The sequence below is a fragment of the Trachypithecus francoisi genome, unplaced genomic scaffold (assembly GCF_009764315.1).
Source record: "Trachypithecus francoisi isolate TF-2019V2 unplaced genomic scaffold, Tfra_2.0 Lachesis_group15, whole genome shotgun sequence".
Taxonomy (NCBI): domain Eukaryota; kingdom Metazoa; phylum Chordata; class Mammalia; order Primates; family Cercopithecidae; genus Trachypithecus; species Trachypithecus francoisi.
The window spans coordinates 51283764-51311003 of record NW_022681460.1 but is presented as its reverse complement, the minus strand read 5'-3'; the positions used below and the strand labels follow the sequence as shown (position 1 = coordinate 51311003).

Genomic DNA, 27240 nt, shown 5'->3' with positions numbered 1-27240 from the left:
GATAGAGGAAATATTGTTCTCTGAGGCTTAATTGGCTAGAATAACCTGTATGTAATTTATTCCAAGTACATATCTTTTCACTCACTAGGTGCCATTCTATTCATTAAGTGCCATGTAAGTGTAACTTTTAAAAATCAAATTATATTTTCCTATGGACATAAATAATTTGAGAGATGCAACTATTATAGTAATCCTCTTTGCTAGCTCTGTTGGTGGCCATTTTAAATATCTGTAAGGTCTTAATGTTAATTGGGTGGCACGTTTGTGATTATGAGAGCTAATAGGTTCGAACCTAGGCAGCCAGTCATGGAATCTTTTCTCTGGTGGAAATTTTTCTGTGGAAGATGAACACATGAAATGGGTGTTCTGCCATCACTGTCACTTCCGATTTCCTCATGCCTTGGTTTCCTCTACCTTGAATTCAATGTTGATTCTGGAAAAGTAAACGAGATTTTCCAAAAATTTTTGAACTTCTGAACCATCGTGTTGCAATAATACAGTTTTACATTTTGGATGTTTTTCCATTCATTTTTAAACATATTTTTCCTACTAAAAATCTATGATGTATTTCACTTTGCTCTCCCTCCTCCCCTCTAATTTGCCCTTGAGATATTATCTGTTACTCTATAAAGTATTTCATCGTTTTCCCCCAACTTCCTGATTTTTACTGGCTTCGTCCATCTGCTGTTGTATTTTTTACATTTGGCTTTAGCCTCTTCATAATGTTATGAGTAATTGTCAATTGAATGATCATCTACCTTTATCTCTTTCAACTTGTTCAAGTACAAATATTCTAACTTTTGCACAATTGATGTGATTCCATTATCAGCTAATAGGACTGATATTCCATACACTAAATATGGATTACTTAACATTGAAACATTCTTTTTGATAAAAACATGCCTACATACTAGATGAGTAAAACCATAAAAAATTATAAACTTTTAAAGTGAGCAGTTCTCTTGCATTTGAATGGCAGATTCTATTGAAACTGGAACTGCAAGTTGAGGAAAGCACTGAGTGCTAAGGGAATACTCATTCACGTTCGGTTGATTTATTCTCCGCACAGACGGACTGTGGTAGTGGGAGGTGTAATTCATAGCACATTAGCTCTTAGCCAGTGTCACTGCTTGAGTGGTGGTGTGAGCCTTGTGTGCTGTGTAGTGTAATGATGCCTGTATTCCTGCATTCAATTTTTCTACCCCCTTGCTTCAACACTAAGTTGATTTTTAAAATGTGAACCAAAGGGGCCTAGATGTAAAAATTACTGTATGAGATCATTTTGAGAGTTTTCAGTGAGACTAAATATTACTTCTTAAATGGCCTTATTTTATTCCATTTGTATTTTTACATCTTTAGTTATCATTTCAGTGGGGGAAATCTTTGTTGTTGTTTTTCCAGTGGTATATTTAATTCCAGGGTGACTAGCCACATCTTGCCGCAAACATGATTGTTCATGACATTTTATACTTCTTTTTAATTTCAGTTGTATTTTAGTATAGAACTGGTGGTCAGTAACCATTTCTGAAAAGCTCCTAGCTTGATTTCCTCCCTGCTCAACAACCCCTGGACCCTACCCCCATTCTACTTTCTCTTCTCTCTTCCTTCCTTTTCTTCCAGGCACCTGTCTTCTGCCACATGCTCATCAAGCCTAATTGCAGCTTTGGGGGGGCTTTGGTGAGGCAGTTCCTTGGCCCTGCTGTCCCTCGAGGATTTAATGCAGGTGGGATGCGTGTGTGGCCCTCGAGCCATGTCAATGACTGCCACAGCTCCTGGATTCTAAAGGCTGGTCACCTCAGGCCCTAAAGTTGTTTCAAGTCTGGGACAGTTTAGTCTTAGAATAGATATGGCAGTAATAATACATTTTGGGTCATTTTGTCCATGGAAATTAACCTCTAGTTCTTCTGCTAATTTTATATAAAAATCTATGACATGCAGACTGTTTTTAGTCTCTCTAAAATTACAATGCTTTAAAAAAACAATTTTCATGAGTGTTAATTTTTTTCTTTTATAACTGAGTAATATTACTGTCATCAAATTGCTAACTATATGTTTTGTTTTTGTTTTTTTTTTTTTGAGACGGAGTCTCGCTCTGTCGCCCGGGCTGGAGTGCAGTGGCCGGATCTCAGCTCACTGCAAGCTCCGCCTCCCGGGTTCACGCCATTCTCCTGCCTCAGCCTCCTGAGTAGCTGGGACTACAGGCGCCCGCCACCTCGCCCGGCTAGTTTTTTGTGTTTTTTAGTAGAGACGGGGTTTAACCGTGTTAGCCAGGATGGTCTCGATCTCCTGACCTCGTGATCCGCCCGTCTTGGCCTCCCAAAGTGCTGGGATTACAGGCTTGAGCCACCGCGCCCGGCCTTTTTCTCCAGTCTTAAAAAGAGATCTGTGCTCTTATGTGCAACTTAAGAAATAGATCACCCTTAATCAAGAAATTTGTTGGATAACACTTGTTACCATTTGGTAGTATTTTCTTCTTATCCTGTTTTTCTTTTCATTTTTAAACACTATTTCAAGCACACAGAAAAGTGCAAGAATACTTTGTGTACTGAACACCTACACAATGACACCAGGTTTAAAATGTTAACCTTTTGCCATATTTATTTCTAGTTTTTGTCCTTGGCCTCATTTATATGTATATATGTGTGTATATTTTGAAACATAATTGAGATCATATGATGTATACAGTTTTGTATTCTTTTATTTAACATTTTTAGTATTTTCCCATGTCATTAAATAAATGTTAATGTTTTGTTGCAACACTGAATTTGTGCTAGTGTATGGACAGATTTTCTGCTTTTAAAACGTGATGATTCTATTCTTGTTTATTTTTACATTATGTTTTCAGTTCTTTTAACTAATATATACTGTAACTTAAAACACTATTTTTCAAAAAAACTACAGTTGTCCCTTATTAGTGGGTCACAAATCAATTTAGCAGGTTGCAGTCAGCATTTTAAAAAGGAATAGAAAAGATTAAAGTATTCCTATAATTCTTTGGCAGAAACTGTGCATATTATAGTCAATTCTTTTGTTTCAATTGTCTGCATCTAAATTTAAAAAACAAATTTAACTAGGGGTCACAGTCATAAGCATTAATAGGAATCTTATCGATCAATGCACTTCATATATGTTAGAATTTGACATCCATCTTTTGTGCTTACATTTTCTGAATAGACTTATTGGAACTGGATTTATGGAAAGTGGGGTAATAAAATAGTAAGGCTGGGTGTGGTGGCTCACACCTGTAATCCCAGCACTTTGGAAGGCCAAGGCGGGAGGATCACTTAAGCCCAGGAGTTTGAGACCAGCCTGGGCAACATTGCCATCTCCATTAAAAAAGAAAATAAATTAAAAAATAAAATAAAATCGTACCACTCAGTCTATATCTCTAGGTTTTAACATTGAAAGGGGTTCCTTGCCCTCAAGGTGATTCTTTCCTACTCAGTTTTACTTTGGGGTATGTTGAACTTACTCAAGGATGATGGTCCCTTGGTGGTGGTGAAGCTGTTTCATTAATATTTGATTATAAATTTATCAAAAAATTATAATTTGGATTGCTGATAGAAGTTAGAATTTTGAACTCTTATTCATAAATCTCAAAATTTTTCTTTTATGCCCCAATTCTGTCTTTCCACTTCAATTCTCTGTCTGGAAATACCCTTATCTTCTGTTCAGAGTGAGGGCAGCTTTCTTTCACAGGCACTGATGCAGCAGTGAATTCAGTCAGTTCTCCTAAATGAAGAAACAAAACACATAAATATTTATATTAAATATATATTTAATATGTTGAGTTTTCTCTAAAACTTAAATAGACCCTTTGATATGGCATACTTTTTATATACAGTAATTTTTAAAATACAACATCAAAATAACAAATCTCAGCATGTTTTTTAGAATGTGTTGGGGCTTTTCTTGTGCATGCCTGTCACTTTTAAAGAACTTAGTACAATTTAGGAAAAGGAACTCAAGAGGAAGAGGAACCAGTCAGAGCTGAATGGTTGGATGTGGCAAATTCATTGATAACAGGAGGAGAAATGAGGAAAGTTGAGAATAGTAGTAGGTCTGTTTTGGGGAGATGTGTAAGACGGAGAGTTGGCTGGCCTACTCCTTGAAGCTATTCATTGTCTCATCTTTAATTTTTTTTTTAGAACTATTCTGTATCAGTTACTCTGCTGGGTGCAGGGCATCCAAAGAGGACTGAGTGCCTTCAAGGGTCTCACAACCTTGCCGGGGAGTCCTTTGAACAAATAATTAAATACCAAGGCCTCAAAGCATAAGCAATTCTGTGCATTGGAGTCCAATTATGTTTAAATCTTGGCACCTCCGTTACTAATTGACTATTGTGAGTAGTAATTACTAAACTTTTTTGAGCTTCCATGCTAATTTTCCTCATTTGTGAAGGGATATTACTAGTTACCTTGCATGGGTTTTGTGAGAATTAGAGCATATGCATGTAAAACAGCAGATGCCTGGCATTATAGTATGTTATCGTTGTTGTTATATTGTTACCATTTTTATTACTCTGTGTTAAGTGCCAAACTAGAGGTTTATAGTAAGTCCATAAAAGCCCATGGAAGAAGCTTACAACTACTGGCGCTGGTTTCTGTGCATTGTACTGTTGTAGTTCTCTGCCTCCATTGTGTATGTGTATACATACTTCATTATCCATGTCTGTGGAGACCTTTTATTTGTTTGTAGATAGAATGTATTTCTTCATGTTGGTTACTCATCTCATTCCTTTAAGTGTAGGAATTCTCCAAGATTCCCATCCCTTCCCTTCTTTTCTCTTCCCTTCTTTTCTTTTCTCTTTTCCCTAAAAGCTCATCTATCAGTTCCTACTGCTTCAGCCATCACTTCTATGAAGATGCTTCCCAACTCTATAGGCACAGCATTTCCAGCTGCCTGCTGGGCATCTCCATCTGGAATTCCTTCTTGCATTCAAAGTTAACATGTCCAAAACTGAACTCATTCATTCCTCATTAGTTCTCCTCCTTCTTTCCAGTCCCTACTAACGGTAGCATTATCACCTCCAGCAAACAGGTTGGAATCTTACGTTCATCCCTTACCTTTCCTTTGCTTTCTGATCCCTCCCCAATGTCTTCCTCATCCCATCAGCTGGCCACACTAGCCTTTTCCACCTCCATGCTACTGCCATCATTCAGCTTTTCTTCCCCATCACTATTGCCACTACCCTCATTTAGGCCCTCATTATCTCCCACCTGGACTACTGGAAGAGGCTCCTCCTAACTAATCTTCCTTCTCCTTTCCACTGTACGCAACATAGCGCCTGCCAGAGTAACAGGATTAGGCTCAGAGTAACAGTTTTAGTCTTTAGCTCTAATTACATTTCTCCCTTGCAGACAAACCACTTATGCCTCCAGATTTCCTGCAGAATTAAGTCCAGACTCTAAACCTGACTTTCAAGCCCCTTCACTCTCTAGATTGTCTGTTTTCCTGTACTTATTTTCCTTCACACATTGCCCAAATTGGTAGCCCCACAGCTCCTGAACCGGTTCTGTGTTCTTCCACCTTCTTGTCCCTGCTTATCTATTTCTTTCACCCAAAATGCCCTTCTTTCTATTCCCATAACTCCATTCCCATCCCCTCTCCTGCTTCTGTTCCCTACTTAGGGAAATTTGACCATCTTTCAGGCTCAATCTGAATGCTGCCTCTACTGTGAGGGACACCTCTAGCAACTAGCAGTGCACTGATTTTTTTGTTTGTTATCTGTTCCTTGTATTATTCAATTTAACCATGTTTTGAATCTACTATTATAGCTCTTTTCTTACAGCTCTTATTTCTTTGTATACCCTTCATATGTGTTGAAGTGGAATTTAAGAGGATAAATAGAAAAGTGCTATAGTGGTGATTTGAGGATCTGAGATACAGGATTGGATGAAGGAAGATAAATTTGTTAGTAGCTGTGGAAGGATATGATGCAGTACTGCAGTCAGCCATCTAAAGTACAGTGTGAGAAGACACAGCTGACTTGCCCAAAGTTTTACCTACTAAATCCTTATTTCCATGAAATTGTTTAGCTTTTAGAATGTTAGTGTTATTAGTGTTTACTCTTCATCTGTTATAGATCTAGAGAAGAACTTTAAAGGAGGCCAAGGTCTCCCGAACTAAAATTCAGCTTACAAACATATTTAGAGTAATATTATTTAAAATTAGTGATATGCATACATTAGCTAATTTTCCAGGACTACGTAGTATGCAACATCGTTTTGAGTTGAATCAAAATATTATTTTAGGTTTGGTACATCTCTAGTTTGTCCATCAAGCTACCCTCTTTTCTTTTATTATTGACTATTAAAAAAGTCTCCTAATTGGGTTCCTCATACTCCCTTGTTTTCCTCCTCTCTTGTGTACCCAAGTCATTTTCTACACTGATGATAAATGATTTTGTTTCATTTCGTTTTCTAAAATATCTGATTATGTCACTGGCTGCTTAATAAAATACCGCAGCACCTTTGCATTGCTCTTTGGATAAAGAGCAAACCTCTTATGGCCTGTTCATCCTGGGTGGTCTAGTTCCTGCCTGCTACCAATTTCATTTCATACAATGCTCTCAGCCTTGCATATGCCCCTCCTTGTGCGGCAGATATACCCCCCTTACCTGTTTCCTTGTCACACCCCCTTTTCTTGCTTTGGATATCAACTCAGTCATCACTTCCTCAAGGATATCAACTCAGTCATCACTTCCTCAAGGAAGACTGACTTTCCTGCAAAGTTATTTTCCCTATTCTAAGCTCTCATGGCACTCTTGCTCTTTTTCCCTTGTAGCATCTATTACCAGAGTAGTTTTTTTTTTTTTTTTTTTTTGAGACGGAGTCTTGCTCAGTAGCCCAGGCTGGAGTGCAGTGACCGGATCTCAGCTCACTGCAAGCTCCGCCTTCCGGTTTACGCCATTCTCCTGCCTCAGGCTACCGACTAGCTGGGACTACAGGCGCCCACCACCTCGGCCAGCTAGTTTTTTGTATTTTTTAGTAGAGACAGGGTTTCATCGTGTTAGCCAGGATGGTCTCGATCTCCCGACCTCATGATCCGCCCATCTCGGCCTCCCAAAGTGCTGGGATTACAGGCTTGAGCCACCGCGCCCGGCCATTACCGGAGTAGTTTTACAGTTCCTCATGATTCGTTTGTTATTACCAGTCTCTTCCATTAGACCGTAAGCTCTGCAAGCTCTACGCCTGGTTTTGCTCACCATTGCATCCAACCCTAGCACAATATTTGATGCATAGAAGGTGTCCAGTCTTATTAATTTAATGAATGATTGAATAAATGAATGATGTTTTTGTTCATTAGCTTTAAAAACCCAATTCTGTAGAACTTTAATGATAAAGGTTATAAAATACCAAATATTGCTTTCATTTATGACACTTTAATGACAAGGCTTTTTCGATTTTTGTATATATTGTGGAGTATTAGATAATTAAATGTAGTAAAGTGAGGCCATATAGAATCACAGAGTAAGAAAACAACCTCAGATGTCACATATTCCAGGCTTCTCTCTAATGTGTTATGTCAGAGTCCGTGCAGCTTCTTAAACATCTCTAGTAACAAGCAGCTCAGCATTACCAGAGGTTGCTCTGTTTTTATTTCTTTATTTTGAGCCAAAATTGGCCTGTTATAGTTTCTGTCCATTAGCATCGGTCTCTAAAGTAATACTTACCGCCTGGCTCAATGGTTCACCCCTGTAATCCCAGCACTTTGGGAGGCCAGGCCGGAAGATGACTTGAGGCCAAGAGTTCAAAAGTAGCCTGGTCAATATAGCAAGACCCTGTCTCTGAAAGAAAAAAAATTAATACTTAGTAGATCTATCTCCTCTCCATAGGGAACCCTTTTAAAAGAACAGACAACTCTCCTGTGCCCCTCCAGATTTATTTCCCTCAGTTCTTCCTTTACGTACTGTGTTCCTGCCACATTGGCTCTAGAAACAACTGTGTCCTCCTCTCTTTCCTTCAGACCTCCACACATAACTGCTTCTCTCTTCAGAACACTTTCACCCCTGCCCCAGATCCCCTGGCTACATCCGTTTCATCCTTTAGATTTTGTGGAAGTCTCTTTGACATCCTGTGAGTTGTGTTAGTTGCTTCTTCTATGTGCTCCCACAGCCCTTATTCTTCCCCTAAAACAATTCATGCCACATTTTACTGTGATTTTTAAATCCACACTGCTATGCACAAGAAGAGAGGCCACATCTTAACAGTGCTCCTCATCATATTCTCCACTGTCTGTTTAGCACCAAGCCTGGCGTGTAGTGAGCATTCAGTACACTTTTGACTGAATAAGTTCGAGAACACCAACTTTACCATGTTCTAAGCAGGCATTCATAGATGTGGTGGCATGTGATTTCACTATTTTCTGGTTATGCTACAGCTTGTCAGGGTCCCTTAAGAGAAGCACTGAGAAAAAATTAGAGTGTTCCAGATGAAATATGACCTGTGCTACATTAAACATATTATCTCTGTAAGTTTAGAATTCCATGGGTTTTTTTGTTTGTTTGTTTTTGTTTTTGTTTTGCTCAGAAGCAAAATTTTGTATTCTCTTTTGGTTGTGAGCTAAATTTTGAGTGTAGGCATTATCCACTTATTTCAGTACTTTTTTTTAGGAATATTAATGAAGTGAATTTAAAGAAATGGTGTTTTGGAAATAGTTGTTTAATTTGCTCAAGCTGTTAGTCTATCCTCCAGATTGTTAAACCACTGACTTATGTGAAAATTAATGGTCAGAAGGTGTACTTTTCTGAATGTTCTCTTAATTTTTGTCACCCAGTTCATTACAGCTTCTTTTCCTGACCTTTTCAGTAATGCATTCTGAAAGGGGTGTTTCATTATTATCATTGAGATAAGGATAATAATGATTGGGGGGGGGGTGGGAAGAATTCCTTAACTTTTGTTACTTGGGGAGGTAGAAAAGTAAATAACATAGGAGAGTATATATGAGAGTAGAGTGGGGAAGACTTTTTGAGAGTTACAAGGAGAAAGAGAGTAGAAGAAAGAAAATATAAGAGTGGAGAAAAAATAGATCACAAAAAAAGTAACAAGGAAAGAGAATGTAATTTACTGACTGCTTGATCACCGACCGTGTACTTCCACAGTGTTATGTACTTTGGCCTATGTTGTCTCTTCCATACAATGACTATGAAAAGTAGACATCGTTACCCTTATTTTATACAGGAGGTCATAGCCTTAGAGTCACACACACGGCTAGTGAATAACAGAAGACTTTTTCAGACCTAGGCTTGTCTGGTTCTAAAGCCAACTGTTCTAATTTGATGTAGCAAATGGTTTTGTACAAAGGAAGCAGATGGAGCATCACTACATAGCATAATGTTTAAAAGTGTATGTAGACTCTAGAGCCTGTTGGCCTGGGATCAAATCCTGGCTCTCTCATGGTTCTACCACCTATCAGGTATGGTACCTTAGACAAGTTACTTGATTTCTCTGTGTGCCTCATTCCCCATCTGTAAAATCAGGATAATTGTTGTACCCTCCTCTTAGAGTTGTGAATTAATTTAGTTAATATATAGTAAAACATGTAGAACAGTTCCTGACATATAGAAAGCAATATATAAAGCACAATATACGTGTTTGCTACTGCTATTATTATTATTAGTTTTTGTGTGTGTTGTATGTGAAAGGTCCTGTTTCTGAGAAGTTTGAAGATATTGTTAAAACTGTTGTCAGGGCTATTTAATCTGTGTGATTTGGTCAGACTTGTCTCAAGGTTCGCCTCTTAGAGTTCTTGCTGTATCATATCCTTAATCGCTGACCAGGCCCAGCCCCAAACACACACATACACACACACACACACACACACACACACCCCTCTTTCTCTTCCTTTTCTAGAATTGAAAGCCAATTTAGACCTTCTCTTTATTGTAAAAGAAAGAAAGAATAAAGATTCACTGTAGGTAATACATAAATAAGAATCTAGTAGCCTAAGTTAAAAGTTGTAATTCTAGCAAAAAAAATTTTTTAAAGCTCTTCTTTTACATTTTCGTGTTCCATAATAGGATGCCTCCCAACCTCCCTAAAATTCAGGGTCATAGGATTTAAGCAAATTGTTACATGACAGTAAAGAGTTTGGGACATTTCTGATGATTATTTGTTTCTGTTGTGATGTAACTGTATTACTTTAACTTCCTTTTCCTAGGAAATTAGAATTTCTTTTTAAAAATCAGTTAAAACCCTTTTAACTTGCTGAAGATTGCCTACTTGGTTAAGAACAAAATATAAGCAGAGAAAACTACAGCTGTTACTTTGCAGAGAACCTAATGATTTGTCTTATTTTGAAACTAATGAAAGGTGAAAGGGGGCCCTTTTAAGAATTTCTGTTGGGAGGCTGGAGGGGCAAAGATTTTCCTTTTTCTTTTCTTTTTTTTTTTTTGGAGACAGAGTCTCGCTCTGTCACCCAAACTGGGAGTGCAGTGGCTCGATCTCAATTTACTGCAACCTCCATCTCCTGGATTCAAGTAATTCTCCTGCCTCAGCCCCCTGAGTAGTTGAGATTACAGGTGCCCGCCACCACGCCTGGCTAATTTTTGTATTTTTAGTAGAGATGGGGTTTCGCCATGTTGGCTGGGCTGGTCTCGAACCCCTGACCTCAGGTGATCCACCCCCCTCAGGCCCCCAGAGTGCTGGGATTACAAGCATGAGCCGCCGTACCCAACCAAAATTTTTCTTAAGTAATGGACTAACTCATTTTTTTTGGTTATGTTACCTTAATTAATTTAAATTGATTCTTTGTTCAAAAACTCAACAAGGAAGCCTTGATAATTCAGTCAAGTATTATAACACTGATTTTTAATATTTTCTTACAACATTCAAAAACTGTACTTGTATATTATTTATGTATGCTGTAATCTATTTGATTAGTGTTCATGAGCATTATTCTGAATATGACTTTACTGTAATATATTGCCCATAGTTTTCTAATTTTTTAAAATGATGCCATTTAGTTCTTGTATGGCAACCATTTATAATACTTTAAAAAGAAAATGTATTCCTGGGAAGTATTTCTAGCTTCAGGTATAGCAGAAATTATAAAAGTTCAGTCCTCATGGCAAATGATATGCCACATTCTAAGTTAAAGCCTTGTTGTTGCCTAGAATTATAATGCTTGTAAGTAATAAGAAATGGCAACATTTTTGCTATGGCATTCACTTTCATTTACTTACCAAATAAATTTCTGAGTCTTTTGAATTTGGTTTAATCCTTTCATTCTCTGAGCTTCTTCTCTACCTGTGAAAACAAATCATTTTTTACTACTCCTGTTTATCACCACCATCACCAAATAGTATCACTTCATCCAAGCAATGTGATTGTCATTTTCTGTCAACTGTCACAAACAGTTTAAGACTATGGGTTCTTCTTGTTACCAGAGCAAATGATTAAGATTGTGAGATAGGGTATAGACAGTGGGGAGACCCAGACAGAGGAAAGAGCAAGCCTCAAATGTGAGATTGTCACTTTTTTTTTTTTTTTTGAAACAGAGTCTCAATCCGTCTCCCCACCTGGAGTGCAGTGGCGCCATCATGGCTCACTGCAGCCTCAGCACCCCCCCAACCCTGGCCTCAAGTGATTCTCCCTCGTCAGCCTCCTGAATAGCTGAGACTACAGGCACATGCCACCATGCCTAGCTTATTTTTCTATTTTTTGTAGAGACAGGGTTTCACCATCTTGTATGGGCTGGTCTCGAGCTCCTAGACTCATCTGATCACCTTGGCCTCCCACAGCACTGGGATTACAGACGTGAGCCACTGCCACCAGCGAGATTGTCACTTTTAAAACTAGCCATGGGCTGGGCATGGTGGCTCACGCCTATAATCCCAGCACTTTGGAGGCTAAGGCCTCCCAAAGGATTGCTTGTGTCCAGGAGTTCAAGACCAGCCTGGGCAACATAGCAAGACTCTGACTCTTTTTTTTTTTTTTTTAATTAGCTGAGCATTGTGGCACACGCCTATAGTTCCAGCTACTAGGGAGACTGAGGTGGGAGGATCACTTAGGACCAGGAGGTCGAGGCTGTAGTGAGTTGAGATTGTGCCACTGCACTCAGCCTGGATGACAGAGCAAAATCCTGTCTCAAAAAATACAACAACAACAACAACCCAGCCATAGATTTCTCTAGTTGTTTCCTGAACTCATGGCATCCTCACATTAATTTTCCTCCCTGACCCCGTTTCTTTTCAGTCAGTCTCATTGTCCAGTTTTAGAAGTGTGGGCATCTTTGTAGCAGTTTTCTAAGTTATCTGATGATCTTGTGAGGGTGTATTAATCCTCTTCCTTCTTTACTTGTTGTCAGGGGGCTTGTACATGACAGCCGGAATAGCCTCCAGTTGAGGGGCTTGGTGGTGCTCCTTATCTCTAAAGCAGCTGGGCCCAGCAGCGTGAACACTTCATGTCAGAACTATGACATGGTCAGTGGGATCTACTCATGGTAAGAAGAATTTAGTCATTTGACATTGCTCTCTACATCGTGTTTTCTTTTACTGGACAGAGGTCAGTGAAAATCACCATTCTTTGTCATTCTCTGATTCAAAGATAGATTAAAATATAAGGTTAAAAATGGATTTTTATTGTTTGTAGTGAGTGATAGTCTTGGCCAGCTCTACACATAACTCTGGTAAATTTCTTCACACATTTGTGTGAAATACTTTCATTTCTACCTTGGGCATTTAAAATTTTCTGTTCATCACTTCTCCCTCACCTTATGATGTATTATTGTGTCTCTGTGGAGAGCTCTGTGCCACTTAGTTCAGGATTTATGATTTTTAAATCTACTCAAAATGATACCTTGTTGGCCAGGCACAGTGGCTCACACCTATAATTCTAGCACTTTGGGAGGCCAAGGCTGATGGATCACTTGAGGCCAAGAGTTTGAGACCAGCCTGGACAACAGGTGAGACCTCATCTCTACAAAAAATTTAAAAATTAGCTAGTTGTGGTGGCATGTTCCTGTAGTCTCTGATACTCAGGAGACTAAAGCAGGAGGATTGCTTGAGGCCAGGGAGGTTGAGCCTGCAGTAAGCCGTGATCGTGTCACTGCACTCCGGCCTGGGTGATAGCAAGACTCTATCTCAAAATAAAATAAGATAAAATAATACCTCATTGTATAAAGATTGATGCTGCTATCATTTTAAGAGCTATAGTCTACTTTTTTACTGGTTATTGGAATAAAAAATTTTTACATCTCACGCATTTAGATTGAAAAACAAATTTATAAATATGTATTACTCATTTTTTGCTGCATATAAAATAAAATTTTCAGTTTTGTTTAAAAAAATCACTGGGTATATTTTTAGTAACAGTATGTCAGCAATAATTTTATTTAATTCTAGCAATATGCTTGGCATTGTATTAAAAGCCTATATAGGTGTAACAATCAACAGTTAGACTTTGGCATATGAAATTAAAACCACCCTAACAATATAGGTGATAAGGAAATTTTCCTCACAAAAAGAAGCATTTCTAGGAACTTTGACTTATGGCTAATTGACCTTGTTGATTTACTTTAAAAATAGATTTTTAAAAAAAATTTTATTTCTAGTGGTCTTGTCCATAAATGTTTTCTGTTCCATAATATTTAGGGATTACTGTTGCTTGCCAGCCGGAAATTCAATGATGCTTCCTCATTAGCAAGCAAGCAAAAAGATTACTGTTGTGACTCCAAATGCCCATTCCTCCAGCCAATATAATTTTCTGTAAACCTTTTACCATTCGTTCATACAAATACCCTTCACTATAAGGGATATCTTGTGATCACCTATTCACTCTGAAATGGTTTATATTTGTTTAGTGCTTTTAGGTTACTAAGCATTTTTATGACAGCTATTCCATTTGGTTCTTATAATAATGCCATAGTAAGAGTTGTTAAGCTTATTTTACTCAAGAAAACAGATTCAAAAATTTTGAGGCTTTTTCTGGTGACACAGCTTGTAATGGGGAGAGCTGAAGCTCTAACTATAGTTCTCATCTTCCCTCCAAACCTCATTGTTGTTTTTTTTTTTCTTGATTCCATTCTACCTTTCTAGTCTATTTCAAAATATGTGTGTATTTCAGTTATAGATCAGACTAGCATTAAATTAGTATGTTTTTAAAAAGTCATCTTGTAAGCATATCTTTAAAAACTTTTAAATGGAAAACTCTTTGTCACATCTTTAGTACATCTACATCCTTCCCCAAAACCTGCTTGAATTAGAGCTCAAAAGTTTACCTTAGAGGCCGGGCTTGGTGGCTCATGCCCATAATCCCAGCACTTTGGGAGGCTGAGGCACATGGATAATGTGAGTCCAGGAGTTCAAGACCAGCCTGGGCAACATGGAGAAACCCCGTCTCTACAAAAAATATAAAAAATGCCACCATGTGCCTGTAGTCCCAGCTATTCAGGAAGATGAGGTGGAAGGATCTCTTGAGCCTTGGAGGCAGAGGTTGCAGTGAGCTAAGATCGCACCATTGCACTCCAGCCTGAGCAACAGAATGAGACCCTGTCTCAAAAAAAAAAACAAAAAAAAGTTTACCTTATAAGTTTTGTAGAAAACTCTTGGCTAAATTTAGTTGAGAGAACTAGAGAAAATATATAAAAATTTAGAATGAGTACTAATTACCTGTTAGTCCCTGGAAAGCAAATGGACCTCACATTGCCTTGTATCCCGTGTATTTCTGTTTTTGGTTAGGAATTCCATTGATTTTCAGATTGCTGACTTTGACCCTTTCTTATTAGTCATCTGCTTGTACATTTGGATAGCTACACGTATAGATAGTGAGCACCTACTATTTTTTTTATCTCTAATCCTAAAATAATCCTTGCAAAATACTACTTGATACATAGTAAATATTCAATAAATATTTGTTACATAAGTAAATTATTCCCATTTTACGGAAGAGATTACTAATACTCAGGTTAAGACTGATCTGAAATATTTTAGCTAGAAAGTGATACAGTTGGGATTGAAATCCCATTTTTATCTCAAAGTGTATATACTCTTTCTACTCAGCAGGAACTATTAATCTGTATGCACATGGTGCACTGTGATCTAACTTTGTGTTTCTAAGTTCTTATCTAGCCTTTAGGAAACAATTTCATTGCTTTTGGTCCTTCACATAACATGTTGGTAGATGGTCATTGTAATCCAACCAAGTTGACTAAAAGAAATTTGGAAAAGAGTAGGTGTACACTGTGAACATGAAACCTTTCCAAATAACATAAATGGGCTTTATACTCAAGTGTACAAAATCCACAGTTACATTTAGGGAATAATCCTGGCATGTAAACCCAGGCTATTTTCTGTAATCAAACTTCATTTAGTAAGTTATTGGGGTGTTTGGGTGTTTTACACACTTGTTAATGTGAAAAAGTAATTTGGTATAGTACTCTGAGAAACCATGAATTTGTTTCTCTACCCCGAAGTCATTTGTTTAGCTCTTGCTTCCTTAATTGTTCAAGTGTAACTTTTGCTGGAGGCTTGTATCTCTAATGCCACAGTGAATTATTTAACATTTGAGGGAAGTACTGATTTGGGAGCTTTTTAATTCACCTCCAAACTACTGGGATTTACCTTGTTGGTATTTTTTCTCTCATAAACTTGACTTTGATGTCAGACAATGGGACCTGAGTAAATTACCTGGAGGACCAAATGGGAGTTAGGTGATCTCTTTTGTTTCGCCTAAGGATATAATTGGTGCTGTGGATGTCTAGTGAACTAATAACAGCCAGGAGAGGCAGAATTTAGACTAAAATGTAATAACTACATTTTGAAAATCAGGCAGGAAAGCCACATTTATAAAAATGTACCATAAACGTTCACCATAGCCTTTTGCCAACAAGACTGTGAGCTTTATTTAGGCTTATTCCACTAACCTTGACTTTTAAAAAATTGGTTGCAAAGCCAGTCAAAAAAGTATTACTAAATTTACAATTATCACTAGCCACAATCAAGAAAATGTTTACAACTTCCCATTCTATTAGTAATAACATATTTTTATTTTGTGTACAAAAGATAGTTGATTACAATATATAATGTATAATATTAAAAAGTATAGATTTTTCTCATGATATGATTATTAAGTTTACAGAAATTCACGTGAATATTTTGGCTGATAGTTCTGCTTTCTTGGTTGTGTTACCAAGAACTGACTCACTCTTCTCTTCTAACTAGTAGTTAAAAGCAGGCCACAGACTGAACATATTTGCACTCTACTTTCATTTCCTGAAGTTTCCCAGACCTTCTTAACTGGTAGAAGAGACTGAAACAAGTATGCCAAACGCATTTTCTTTTCTTCTCGAGTACCCGGCTGGACTACATTTCTCAGCTTCCCATGCAGTTGACTGGCCATGTGACTGAGATCTAGCCAATAGAGTAGGAGTAGAAGTGATATTTACTATTTCCTGGCCATAAAAATGTTGCATTTGTAATACTCTGTAAGCAGATGATCTGGGAAGTGAGCCATTCAAGATGCAAGTTGCCTGTGTCCCTGAATCACTCTTGAAAGAAAGTCACCTGCCCATCAGGAACATCCATACAGAATAGATGTATGAGAAGAAAAACTGATTTGTTAAGCCACTTAAATTTTAGGGTTTCTCTGTTGACAACAGCAAATGTTACCTTTTTCCTTTTTTTTTTTTTTTTGAGACAGAGTCTCGCTCTATCACCCAGGCTGGAGTGAAGTGACGCAGTCTTGGCTCACTGAAGCCACTGCCTCCCAGGTTCAAGCAGTTCTCCTGCCTCAGCCTCCCGAGTAGCTGGGATTACAGGTGCCCGCCACTGTACCCAGCTTCTATACCCCACATCTTTGTGGGGTAGAGAAGTACCTAGCAGGGCCCAGAACAGTACCAACATTGTAATTAATAGGCACTCAGTACGTAACTGTTACATGATTGTATGAATTTATGGAAAAGAGACTAGCTTTATTATGTATGCAGGTATTTATTTATTTATTTATTTATTTTTGAGATGGAGTCTCGCTCTGTTGCCCAGGCTGGAGCGCAGAGGCCGGATCTCAGCTCACTGCAAGCTCCGCCTCCCGGGTTCACGCCATTCTCCTGCCTCAACCTCCCGAGTAGCTGGGACCACAGGCACCCACCACCTCGCCCAGCTAGTTTTTTTTTTGTAGTTTTTAGTAGAGATGGGGTTTCACTAGGTTAGCCAGGATGGTCTCGATCTGCTGACCTCGTGATCCGCCCGTCTCGGCCTCCCAAAGTGCTGGGATTACAGGCTTGAGCCACTGCGCCTGGCCAATATGCAGGTATTATGGATTGAATTTTATCCTCCCAAAATTCATGTGTTGAAGTCCTAACACCCTAGTACCTCACAACGTGACCTTATTAGGAGAAAGGATCTTTATAGAGCTAATCAAATCAAAATGAGGTAATTAGAATGGGCCCTAATTCAATATAACTGGCATCCTTATAAAAAGGGGAAATTTGGACACAGATATTCATATACAGGGTGAATGCCCTGTGAACTGAAGGCAGCCATCTACAGGCCAGCCTCACAGCCCTAGAAACTCATATATGAGAAGTAGGGAATGAAGATGAGGTGGAAAGGAAAGGTTGAAGTCAGACTGTGAAGGGCCTGAGGAATTAGGGTGATATCCTGGAGAAATTGTGGGGAGTTCAAGAGACAGCAGAGTGGACTTGGAATCTGGAAGCTGACTGCCCCACCTAGTAGCCGCGCCTCAGTGGGTACTTCACAGAATGTTTTCAGAATTAAACAAGTGAGTAGAATAATGCATGGCATAGTAAGCATTCTGTAAGTGTTTGCTCTTATTCTTAGCAATTATCACAAAGGTGTTTACGCAAAAGGGGTCACGTTACTGTATCTGTGCTATGGAACGTAATTAGCTGATGCTTAGAAGGTGACCCTGAGAGGTGAGGTCCAAGATAAGAGAGTCAGCCAGAGAATTATTGAAGTAGTCTAGGCAAAAGCTGAGAGGGAAAGCAGAGACTTGGAGAGGCAATGGAGCTGTTGCCCATAGCAAGTAGTTAAAAATTGGCTGAACCAGACTTGAACCCATTGGGTCCTTTGATTTCGTGCCTTTTTCTTGTCAGCATTTACCAATTTCTCTTCCAGAGCTAAAGTTGTAACTAGGTGTTCAGTGAGACAAAGGGTTCTGGGATCAAATAAGTGTGGGCATGCCAGGTTAAACAGAGTTAGAAAGATTCCTTCATTTAAGAATTCTCAGGAGTTAGGTACAGATTTATGTATCATGACTCTGAGATATTGTTTCCCAGTCATTTGACTACAGAACCCATTGGCCCCTGTCAGTAGTAGTACACCTTGTGGAAAGCTGCAAAAGTTGGGTAAATGTTTCTCTATATCAGCATGCCTAACTTTGAATCCTAATGAGAACTCTGTGAGGCAGAAATAACAGTTTCAGGCTGGGCATGGTGGCTCACACCTGTAAACCCAGCACTTTGGGAGGCTGAGGTGGGCGGATCATTTGAGGTCAGGAGTTCGAGACCAGCCTGGCCAACATGGTGAAACCCCATCTCTACTAAAATAAAAAAGAAAAGAAAAGAAATAACTGTTTCACCAATGAGAAAACTGAGACTCAGAAAGGCGAAGTAACTTTCTAAGGTCCCATATTAAGTAGTCAAGTAGAGGAAGAAATATATATATTGGTTATAAATTGTCTGGGTTCAAATTCTTGTTTCATCACTTACTAGCTGTGTGACCCCAGACAAGTTAGATAACCTCTCTGTGCCTCATATGTCTATCAGGTGGATTAAATAAGTTAATACATCAAGAACCCTTAGAACAGTGCCTCATACATAGAATATGCTTCACAAATGTGGTTTCTTATTGCCATTCCAGACCCCAGTCGTGCTGCTTCATGGCCTTTATTAGATTTCCCACTCCTTCAGAGTAGGCACTTAGCTTTGTATACCTTTATAGCTCACCAATGCCTTGAACATAGTATTCATTTAAATCTCTATCTGGATGACTGGATCTTCTGTATAACATAAGTGTTTTAGACTGAAACAAACATTTGAAACACATGTTTTACAGTGTAAGTCTTACAGAGTAGTTTAACATGGACCGTGACTTAAAGGGATGGCAGTTTATTATGTCCTTTACAACCTGTAGTTCAGGATGTGAGCTATAATCAGACTTTCTAAAGCACTCTTCATGAAATAATCTTGATTTTTAAGCTAGTTATTATGTGAAGCAATATAATATATTTAAAGAAGGAAAAGAAAAGTATTGGTCAGGCGCCATGGCTCATGCCTGTAATCCCAGCACTTTGAGAGGCTGAGGTGGGTGGACCACGAGGTCAGGAGTTCAAGACCAGCCTGGCCAAGATTGTGAAACCCCATCTCTACTAAAAATACAAAAAAATTAGCTAGGCATGGTGGTGGGCACCTGTAATTCCTGCTACTCAGGAGGCTCCGGCAGAGAATTGCTTGAACCTGGGAGGCGGAGGTTGCAGTGAGCCAGGTTCGCACCACTGCACCCCAGCCTGGGCGACAGAGCGAGACTCCATTTCAAAAAAAAGGAAAAGTGTTAGTGGAATAGCATACACCCACACAAATACCAAAATATAACACAACATTTAAAAGGTGTTGCAGAATGTCCAGGGAAATTTTTTTTTTTTTTTTTTTTGAGACGGAGTCTCACTTTGTCACCAGGCTGGAGTGCAGTGATGCAATCTTGGCTCACTGCAACCTCTGCCTGCCGAGTTCAAGTGATTTTCCTGCCTTAGCCTTCCGAGTAGCTGGGACTACAGGCATGTGCTACCATATCCAGCTAATTTTTTGGTATTTTTAGCAGAGACTGGGTTTCACTATGTTGGCCAGGATGGTCTCAATCTCTTGACTTCGTGATCCACTCGCCTCAGCCTCCCAAAGTGCTAGGATTACAGGCGTGAGCCTCTGCTCCCGGCCCTGTTCAGGGAAATTTTTTAAGTCTCATCAAAAGTTTATTTTATTTTCCCTTCATATGTCAACCGATTCCTTTTTTTACTACACTTTCTTTACCCACCTCTGTTATCTGCAGCTTCCATTCTGGTATCTGTAAGTCTTGAAGTTTTACTGATAGGTTTTAGACTCTCCTGAGTTTGTGTTACCCTTAACTCCATTTCCACTAAGCAGGAGAGAGCAGAGAATATGCTGCTGCTGGGGACCAGTGCAGTGATGATGTTCCCACTGCATCAGAATTGCAGAATAGGGACTCACTGGACCGCATCCAACCACGAGACACACCTGCCAATCTGAGGAAAAAACACTAAATTGAATTAAAGATCTGCAGTGTCCTGGGACACACTTATTCATTTATAGAAGTGTTGCCACCTTCTTTTTACCAACCTTGCTCTGTCTCTAATCTGTTTACTAGAGATCAATTCAGGTATAAGTAGAATATGCAAGAACGAAAAAACATTAAATGAGTAATTGAATGAGAAGTAAAGTGATCGTTGGCATTTCTTCCTTTTAGATGCTCTGTTTGCCAGGATACATAATAGATACTGACAGATTTTAAAGCATACCAATTCTACTTGTAAAACAGCCACTTTTTTTTGTTTTTTTGTTTTTTTTTGGAGACAGAGCCCTGCTCTCTCTCCCGGAATGTAGTGCAGTGACATGATCTCGGCTTACTGCAACCTCCACCTCCCAGGTTCAAACGATTCTCCTGCCTCAGTCTCCTGAGTAGCTGGGATTACAGGTGTGCATCACCACGCCTGGCTAATTTTTCTATTTTTAGTAGAGACACTCGGGTTTCACCATGTTGGCCAGGCTGGTCTTGAACTCCTGGCCTCAAGTGATCTGCCCTCCTTGGCCTCCCAAAGTGCTGGGATTACAGGCGTGAGCCACTGTGCCCAGCCAAAACAACTACTTTTATCTTATTACCTATATGACTTCTGGGGTGGCAGGTGAGTTGGCAAATAAGAAGAAAATCATAACCGACCATTTTCTGTATTTATTTGTAATGCTGATAAGAGAAGACTGTGTCCTCTATGTGCTTTTAAACATAGTTCAGATGATTGGGCCGGGTGCAGTAGCTTATGCGTGTAATCCCAATACTTTGGGAGGCCAAGATGGGTGGATCACTTGAGGTCAGGAATTTGAGACCAGCCTGGCCAACATGGCAAAACCCCGTCTCTACTAAAAATACCAAAAAAAAAAAAAAAAAAACAACTTACCCAGGCATGGTGGTACATGCCTGTAAGTCCCAGCTACTCGGGAGGCTGAGGCAGGAGAATCGCTTCAACCCAGGAGACGGAAGTTGCAATGAGCCAAGATTGTGCCACTGTACTCCAACCTGGGCGACAGAGCAAGACTCTGTCTCAAAAAAAAAAAAAAGAAAAAAGAAAAAAAGAAAAAACCATGGTTCAGATAATTTGGGGTATTTTATCCATATTACCCCAGCATTTAGCATATTTCTAGCATATAGATAGCAATGACTATTTGATCATGGCTGAATTATTGTCACTAGTAGTGGTAGTATTTATCTTAGAGCAGGGAGGGCTTTATGAAAAAGTTCCAAAACTCATACACTATAAACAAAAAGATTAATATATTTGCATAAAACAACTCTTCAGTGGAAAAAATTCCCATGAAGTCAAAAGACAAAGCCCATATTACAAAAATATTTACAACATACATGACCAAAAGCCAAGTTGTAACCTACAAAGCAGTTGAAAATCTTATAAATCAGGAAGAAGAAGAAAATTATAACACAAACATGGACAAAAGACATGAACAGGTAGTTAGCTTAGAAACCCTATCCTGTAATTAGAATGAGGGCTTTGGAGTCCCTGGGCTGACCTGAACTTTCTTCCTTTGGCCTCTTTGACCAGATGAAATATCCTGTGAAAATGCATAAACTATAAATAAAAATAATAAACTATTAAAAAATTATTTTTGTTAAATGCAGGAATGAAGTAAAATGCTATGTTTAGATTAGCTTTAGCTTTTTAAAATTTGCCATCTGTTCAAATGGACACCATCAATTTCTTGGCATTTGTGCTAATTCTTCACTCTATGCGGTGTATTCAATTGATTAAGGTTAAATTAATGATATGCAGGTAGTCCTGGCTTACCATGGTGCAACTTAAAATTTTCCAACTTTTAATGGGTTTATCAGGACATAACCCCATTGTAAGTCAAGAAGCACCTGTACGTACTGAGGTAATTGTTGGGCATCAAGAACTTATCACCAAAAGCATCATAAACATAAGTTAAATCTAGAAAACATCTTAAAATCAAATTACAGATCTTAACATTAATTTCTCCTCTGAGTGAAAATTGGTTATGCTTAGTGTGGTGTTAGAGGAAGTGATAGAATAGTTGGAGGACTGTGTGAAATAATCTTAAGGAGAGAAGTGGAGAATATAAAAAGCTGTGAAAGAGGCCAGTTTTTTTTTCTATAAACCTTTAAATTTAGGGAATTGAACTTGGTCTCAGCTGCAAATATTGTAGTTCATAATTTATCACTTTAATATGGTACTAATTAGCATCTGATGACTTCTAATTATAGTAACAATAGGCTGTGACTATCTATCAATCCTCACCTTCATTCCACACATTAGAATTCGTCTAGCACTTAAAAATGCCAAGCAAAATTAACAAACTGTATTTCCCTTGGGGACCAATCAAGTCAAAAAATATCTTAAGAAATTAGGCTTAAGGCGGAACATGTTGATCATGTTATTTATTTAGGGTCAATTATATAAACATGAAATAAGTAATACTGAAATATGTAGCATTTAAAAAATCAGTTATGGTTTTGTTTTGTTTTTAAGATAACATGTGAATGCAAACAAAGAGTCTGAAAGGAACCTTACTTATCTGCTGATAACAGTGGTTGAAGAAGGAAGGGGTTGGAGAGGTTTGGAAACAGATATAAGGGAATAGTCTAAAGGTGACTTTATTTGTAGTATTTCAGTTTTTTAATAAACAACCTATTCATGTTATTTTGTAAAACTAAATTTAAAAATGAAAAAGTTATATTTCATACTTGTAAAGCAATAAAAGCCTATTTAAGACATGTATCTTTTTGTACTACAAGAACCTTAAAAATGAGAAATGCTTGACAGTGATTTTAAATGATTATGCAGAATAATTGAATTTGTGTAGGCTTTTGAAAATAATTTCCTAAAGATATCTCAGCTCCCTTTTCAGAGAGATCTCAAGAAATGAAAGCATGTGCAATTTGATTACATATTCCTATTGATTGTATTCTACTTACAACAGTAAATGTAAACTCCAGATACAAATCTAGTAATATTACTAATTCATTACAACCAGCACTTATTTTCTTCATTAAGTTTTTATTGTTATGTTCAACTTACACAGCATGCACAAATGCAGCAATTATATGTTGAGCAAGAAAAGGGAAGACTCTTTATGTTTAACATACTGTACGTCAGAAGTCATTATTTCACCAGAGCTTTTGGAAAAACACAAAATAGGATCAGCCTCTTACAAAACAGTGTAATTAACCACAAAAAGTAGGTGGGCTCACCTACTAATCTATTCAACTGAGTTAGTTTATTATATGTAAATAACATGATATAGATTAGCCTGCCTAATCTAGCACAGCAAAATACAAGCTGTATAAATTGTTTTTGTTAATGGTAAAAACATTTTTAAATCCTTTCCTTAAAGAAGGACTATATGTTGACTGGTAAGTAGCCAAAGTTAAAGGCACTGTCCAGTGTCTAATTCTACATTTTAAACAGTGCTTAATTTTGGGCATTCATCATGTGATAGAAGTTGTGCAGATCACTTAAAATGATAATTTTATTGGCAGAGTCAGCTTAGTAGCTTCATGACTTAATGGTGATACTTTGAACTCAAACAGAAGGCATCTCAGTGGTAAACAGTGTGTTATAATAAAGGCACAGATGAAGGGCCAGAGATCTGAGTTCTTGTCTCACTTCTGCAATTGATTAGCTATTGACCTTAAGAAAGTTACTTAATCACTCTTTGAAATTACTCATCTGTACAGTAGGGGCAATAATGGGCTTCAAACCAGGAGCTTAACTAACAGGGTACACATCTAGCTAGGTTCAACTATCCTATGGTCCAGTATAAGTCATCCTGACCACCCTCTGTCTCTATAAGGCGCAGCACTGGACACTGAAAGAAATGCAAATATGAGTAAGAAATAGTCTTTGACCTCCAATGAGAAGGTAAGGAAATAGTGTATGCATCTAGAGTCTTCCTGACACTTGCTGTTGATGTATTTCCTTTCTAAAACTCTTGCTAGAACTTAACTACTAGAGCTATTTCCACATTTACCATTGGGTTCACAATCCACCCATGTCCACTGATAAACTCCTTGTTTAACTAAAGGTAAGTAATCTTTAACACCCCTCACATACAATGATAGGTGAGAGCTGACATTTGTAGGTGGCTTAGTGCCTGAGAAATATCTTCCTCACTGTGCTCTTGGACTTTCCTTCTCACTCCTGAAAATGGGTGTGGTGTTGGTAATAGAGGCAAAGAGGGCAGATTCTGTGATTGGTTATCTCTAATCCTGGCATCCTCCCTCTCTGTAGTTACTGGACTCTTGAGTCTCCCTTTTCTGTTGTTACGATTTCCATCATTCCCTCCTCTTCTCAAGGTTTTTGTCTTTTGTTTTTTGAGACAGGGTCTCCCCCTGTTGCCCAGGCTGGAGTGCAGTGGAATGATCAAGGCTCACTGCAGCTTCAATGTCCCGGGCTCAGATGAGTAGCTGAGACTACAGGTGCACGTACCACGCCTGGCTAACGTTTTTGTATTTTTTGTAGAGAGGCGTTTTTGCCTTGGTGCCCAGGCCTTTCTCAGACTCCTGGGCTCAAGTGAGCCACCCACCTGGGTCTCCAAAGTGCTGGGATTACAGGCATGAACCACCACACCCAGCCTCAAGTTTTGTTGTTGTTGTTGTTGTTTTGTTTGTTTGCTTTTTCTTTTGAGACAGAGTCTTGCACTGTCACCCAGGCTTGAGTACAGTGGCCCGATCACAGCTCACTGCAACCTCCACCTCCCAGGTTCAAGCTATTCTTGTGCCTCAGTCTCTCAAGTAACCGGGATTACAGGTGTGTGCCTTAATGTCCAGCAATTTTTTTGTATTTTTAGTGGAAACGGGATTTCACTGTTGGTCAGGCTGGGCTCAAACTCCTGGCCTCAAGTGATCGGCCTGCCTTGGCCTCCCAAAGTGCTGGGATTGCATACGTGAGCCACCACACCTGGCCTGGGCCTCAAGTCTTTAAGTGAAGTAAAATATCCTTAATTCTTCAATTGCATTCTCTACAGGATTAAATACAAATTCCTTAACATAGCAACTGGCAATTCCTAACAGCCCTAGAGTAGATGTGAGGAAGATAAAAGCATGATCAATGTTTTTCTTTGTCATCAAGAAGAGGGTATATGCAAGACTGTAGGTTGATCTAAAGTGATTGTTTAGGCCCCATCAGGTAGGAAGTGAGGTTGAGGGAGCCCAAAACTAGAGAGAAAGTAGTGATCAAGGGACTGGAGGTCATGATGAATCAGATTGCAGGGGTGGAAGTGGTAATGCAATGAGAGAGCTGAAAAGACAGTAGGTTGTAGATGGAAAGTTGGATATCCAAGTGGAGATTTCAAAAGTGGAACAGTTCTGAATGGTTATGTTCCAGTTGTGCCTTAAAGTGGGTTTGACAGAATACAGTGGAGGTGGTTGAATTGAGTAGATTGAAAAACTATAGGGTGGGCAATTCACGTGATAGAAGTCCACCAGAACAACAAAACTGAGACCTCAATAAATTAGAGGCACAGAGAAGAGGAGTGATGGTGGAAGTAGAGCTGGTTTCAAAGAAACAGTGGTTTTCACCAAGATGAGGAGGAAACAAGGGGAGCATTGAGCACTGGTCCCACCTCTCAGCTCCTCAGTTTGTGGCTTACAGAAGTTAAGCATATCTACTCATGAACATGTAGGATTTGGACACTCCAGGAAAAGCCATGGTGTAATTAGAACTAGAATATAGAGGGAAGGTTCTGTGAAATCTTGAAACACTTAACACATTGTTTTGTAATGACTGATTTATGTATATGTTTTCTTACTAAACAGTACCCTCTAGAAGTCAGGGCCTGTATCTTAATTGTCTTCCAACCTATCACCTCTCCCACCACTGAAGCCTCTATTACATTTTGTACCTTTGAGGCACTTCTCATCTATTTTATAGTAATCTGTATATTTATCTTATCTCTCTGCTAGATTTGTTCCTTTGCTCATTCATTCATTCATTCAACATTATTGAACACCTGCTATGTGCAAAGCTGACTATAATAAATATAGAAATATAATTATTACTATAGCTAACATATAGAGATTTCTGTAAGTCTGCTACTGTTCCGTATTCTTTATTTATATTAGTGCATTTATATAACGCTTAACATTGGTTAAGAAATTGCTTTTCTTGGGAAACAGGCTTAGAGAAATTTAATAACGTGCTCAAGTTCATAGTGTAAGAAAATCACAGAGCTGAGTTTCAAATCCCATTTGACCATAGAATTCATGCTCTTTCTAATTACCGTAGACAACCTATGAATTAGGGTGCCTTACATATACTTTCTTAGTCATCTTGACATCTTCAGCACTGAGCACAAATCTTTATGTTCTAAGGTTTGTGGTGTGGAATTATATAGTGGACAGAAATCAGGTTACAGACTTTTTCTTTGACCTCCAAAGCCCCAGCACTATGGTGGGCACTCAAGTGCTCCATGTATTATTGTCGATTTATTGAGACAAAATTTTCCTAATGGGTTGAATGTGGATTTTGGTGGGGCTCTATACAATTTAAACATAAAAACGTTTATGTTTGCAGGCCATTATCTCTATTACTGCATGTTTCCTTTCACACATTTGTTCTTTATATGTTGTGAAATACAGATATTTATGTATTTTCTTTGACACAGGAACCTTTTTTTAAAATAGACTTGTGCCCTAAGCAGATATTCTGTCTGATGGGCTTTCCCTGTAGACAAAGAGTAAAGTGTATTTCATTTGTCATTAGTCCTGAAATGCTCAGTGCTGCAAATTTTGTTATTTTTGAAAACCATTACATTCATACTCATTAGAGACACCATTTCAAGGAAATACTTGAATGATTATGCACCTACAAGATTTTCTGTTGTCCATGGGTAATTTGTATCCTGTAGTAATATGGAGCTTCTATTACTCTATTACAATTACTTACATATTTGTTGCAAATAATGATGTAATGGATTTTTTGAGGCTGTACATAGAACCAACAAACTGCGACGCAAAACAAGTTT

The 27240-nt window shown here is 38.5% G+C and overlaps 1 protein-coding gene across 4 annotated transcripts in view; it reads left to right on the top strand.

The window, feature by feature from the left end:
• Nucleotides 1-27240, top strand: part of PDSS2 (decaprenyl diphosphate synthase subunit 2) — a 308361-nt gene that overhangs the window by 99213 nt on the left and 181908 nt on the right. For all 4 annotated transcript variants that reach the window (XM_033234756.1, XM_033234758.1, XM_033234757.1 and 1 more), the window contains exon 2: nucleotides 12310-12444. In XM_033234756.1, coding sequence (XP_033090647.1) covers nucleotides 12310-12444 — 135 coding nt within the window. The remainder of the gene's footprint in view (nucleotides 1-12309; nucleotides 12445-27240) is intronic.